Source organism: Cyprinodon variegatus, unplaced genomic scaffold, assembly GCF_000732505.1.
Source record: "Cyprinodon variegatus isolate N-32 unplaced genomic scaffold, C_variegatus-1.0 Scaffold2597, whole genome shotgun sequence".
Lineage (NCBI taxonomy): Eukaryota > Metazoa > Chordata > Actinopteri > Cyprinodontiformes > Cyprinodontidae > Cyprinodon > Cyprinodon variegatus.
The window spans coordinates 10,932-13,797 of NW_015153050.1; the positions used below are offsets into that span (position 1 = coordinate 10,932).

At 51.3% G+C, this 2,866-nt stretch overlaps 1 protein-coding gene across 1 annotated transcript in view; it reads left to right on the forward strand.

Moving 5' to 3' along the window:
• Nucleotides 1–26: 26 nt before the first annotated feature.
• The window catches only part of LOC107080974 (peripheral plasma membrane protein CASK-like), a gene marked incomplete at its 3' end in the record, with an annotated part of 9,225 nt that continues 6,385 nt past the window's right edge, over nt 27–2,866 (forward strand). Inside the window, exons 1-4 of the mRNA XM_015369185.1 lie at nt 27–678; nt 894–1,016; nt 2,117–2,200; nt 2,281–2,380. Coding sequence (XP_015224671.1) covers nt 442–678; nt 894–1,016; nt 2,117–2,200; nt 2,281–2,380 — 544 coding nt within the window. The remainder of the gene's footprint in view (nt 679–893; nt 1,017–2,116; nt 2,201–2,280; nt 2,381–2,866) is intronic.

Sequence of the window (2,866 nt, forward strand, 5' to 3'; positions counted from 1 at the left end):
ATAGAAATAAACTGAATAGAATTGAATTTGAAGGAAACCTTGAGGGATCCATTTTGCGTTGCAGATTAGAGACGCAGTGACATCATCAGGTACCATCCAGTGAGTGGCAGAAAATAACCACTCCACCATGGTGAAACACGGCGGTGGCAGCTTCATGCTGCGGTGAACCCATGATAGAAAGATGGGGCTGATGATTGGAAGGTTTGTTTCCATCACAGGTGCTCAGAAAGCAGATGTTCCAGATGTTCCTTCAGTCAGGCTCTGAGTCGGAGCAACAGCGGCTCGCCTATGATGATGATGATGATGATGATGATGATGATGACGCTGCTGAGACGCCTTGTTTTCTATTTCCTGTCCACAGCTGATCAGTTTCCTGTTTTCTTTGACCATCTCTCCAGCAGCTGATAAAACAGGAAGTTCCTCTTATCTCTGTTGTGTAATATGAGAAGAGGAAATGTGCCGTATCTGTTCCTTTACCGACCCGTCTCCCTCCCCCCCGCAGGCCGGGTGGGAACTCCTCACTTCATGGCTCCTGAGGTGGTGAAGAGGGAGCCGTACGGTAAACCGGTGGACGTGTGGGGCTGCGGAGTCGTCCTCTTCATCCTGCTGTCCGGCTGCCTGCCGTTCCACGGCATCAAGGAGCGACTGTTTGAAGCCGTCTGCAAAAGCAAATCCAAGGTCAGCGCCGCCCCGCTCCATCTGGGGCCTGCCGGGGGCGGGTCAGCGCCGGCCCACTCCATCTGGGTCAGCGCCGGCCCGCTCCATCTGGGTCAGCGCCGGCCCGCTCCCAGCAAACACTGAATAATCAAATAAATGGCTAAACGTGTTAAAAGGAGGAATTATGTTGAGCTGCATGTTCATTGCTGCCTCTGGAAAAGTCTTTGTGTTTCCAGATGAATCCCCGCCAGTGGAGCCACATCTCAGAGAGCGCCAAGGACCTGGTGAGGCGCATGCTGATGCTGGACCCTGCAGAGAGGATCACCGTCTACGAGGCGCTGAACCACCCCTGGCTGAAGGTACGAGCTACGAGTCAGCAGAGCTCCAATGAAGCTCACCTGGACAGGTCCTTCCTCTCTCAGCAATCCCTCTATCATCGACTCTAATCTAAACTCTGGACTCTTCCACACTTTACAGATGGAACCAGAACAGTTCTGGTTCTGGTTTGGTTCTGGTTCTGGTTTGGTTCTGGTTTGGTTCTGGTTCTGGTTCTGGTTTGGTTCTGGTTCTGGTTTGGTTCTGGTTTGGTTCTGGGTTAGGGTTAGCTAGAGCTGCTGCTGCTCAGGAAGAAAACTGAGTGGAAGGAAAACCCCTGTGATGGTGTGAGCTGCTCCATCAGAAACAGGAAGTGCTGTAACGGCGGCGAGTAGGAAGCTGCCGCCGCTCCTCTGCTGGTTCCAGATGTTTGGTTCACAGGAAGCAGCTGTTTTCACTGATCAAAGGTTAAATCCGGCTGGACTGACAGAACGCGTCTTCTTGTTCTGGGTGTTTCTATTCGCTCCTGAATTATTCCCTTCAGGCGTGTTTCCATGGTGAGGATGAGGATGGTCAGATTACCAAGAACCAGAAGAGTTTGGCTGCGTCGCCATAATCTGTTCCTCCAACATTAAAAGCAGCCAATCAGAGCCCATCTGGATCTCTCATAACCTTCTCCCCGTTCTGCTTCACATCATCACACATCACTTCCTGCCTGAGTCTGTTCTGGATTCTGTCTGGATTATTTCTGTCTGGATTATTTCTGTCTGGATTATTTTCTGTCTGGATTATTTCTGTCTGGATTATTTCTGTCTGGATTATTTCTGTCTGGATTATTTTCTGTCTGGATTATTTCTGTCTGGATTATTTTCTGTCTGGATTATTTTCTGTCTGGATTATTTCTGTCTGGATTATTTCTGTGGGTGGAGAACCTTTAGAGGACGTCCCTCCATGTTTTAACTAGAAGTTTGAGGCTGAACCTTTTGAACTCCTGATCTCTGGCAGCTCCAGATTACAGCGTCTCCAGTTTCCTGGTTTTCGCAGCTGTTCTTCAGAACATGTGTTCCTGCAGAGGAAGCCATGAAGCTGAAGAGCAGAGCTTCTACCAGCAGCAGGTTGTGAAGGTTTTCTCTCCTTTGTGCAGGAAAGGGACCGCTACGCTTACAAGATCCACCTGCCAGAGACCGTGGAGCAGCTGAGGAAGTTCAACGCCAGACGGAAGCTGAAGGTTCCCCCCCGTCCTGCTCTACGTCCTTCAGAAGCTCCATGATGAGCCCTCTGGTGTTAATGCTCCTCGTCTCCTTTCAGGGAGCGGTGCTGGCTGCTGTGTCCAGTCACAAGTTCAACTCCTTCTACGGAGACCCACCAGAGGAGCTCCAGGACTTCTCTGAAGACCCCACCTCCTCAGGTGCCACATCTGGATCAGCTCCTGTCTGACTGCTCACCTTCTGCTCCTCTCCAGCTGCTGGAGAGACACAGGAAGTGACCTGAGGGACATCGTCCCATAGGCTACGTTCTCACTGCAGACAAATGTGGCCCAAGTCCGATTCCTCTCCCCCTTAAGTGACTCGTTTCTTTCAATGAATCTGACTTTTAAATCCGATCTGAGCCACATTTCAATGCAGTTTTACATCCGACACAGATTGGATCTTTGGAACCTGACTGAAGATTAGTGTGACGATGATGACCTGGCTGCTGCAGACAGGGCTAACGTTAGCCCGGCTGCAGCAGATAGGGCTAACGTTAGCCCGGCTGCAGCAGAAAGGGCTAACGTTAGCCCCGGATGCAGCAGACAGGGCTAGCGTTAGCCCCGGATGCAGCAGACAGGGCTAGCGTTAGCCCCGGATGCAGCAGACAGGGCTAGCGTTAGCCCCGGATGCAGCAGACAGGGCTA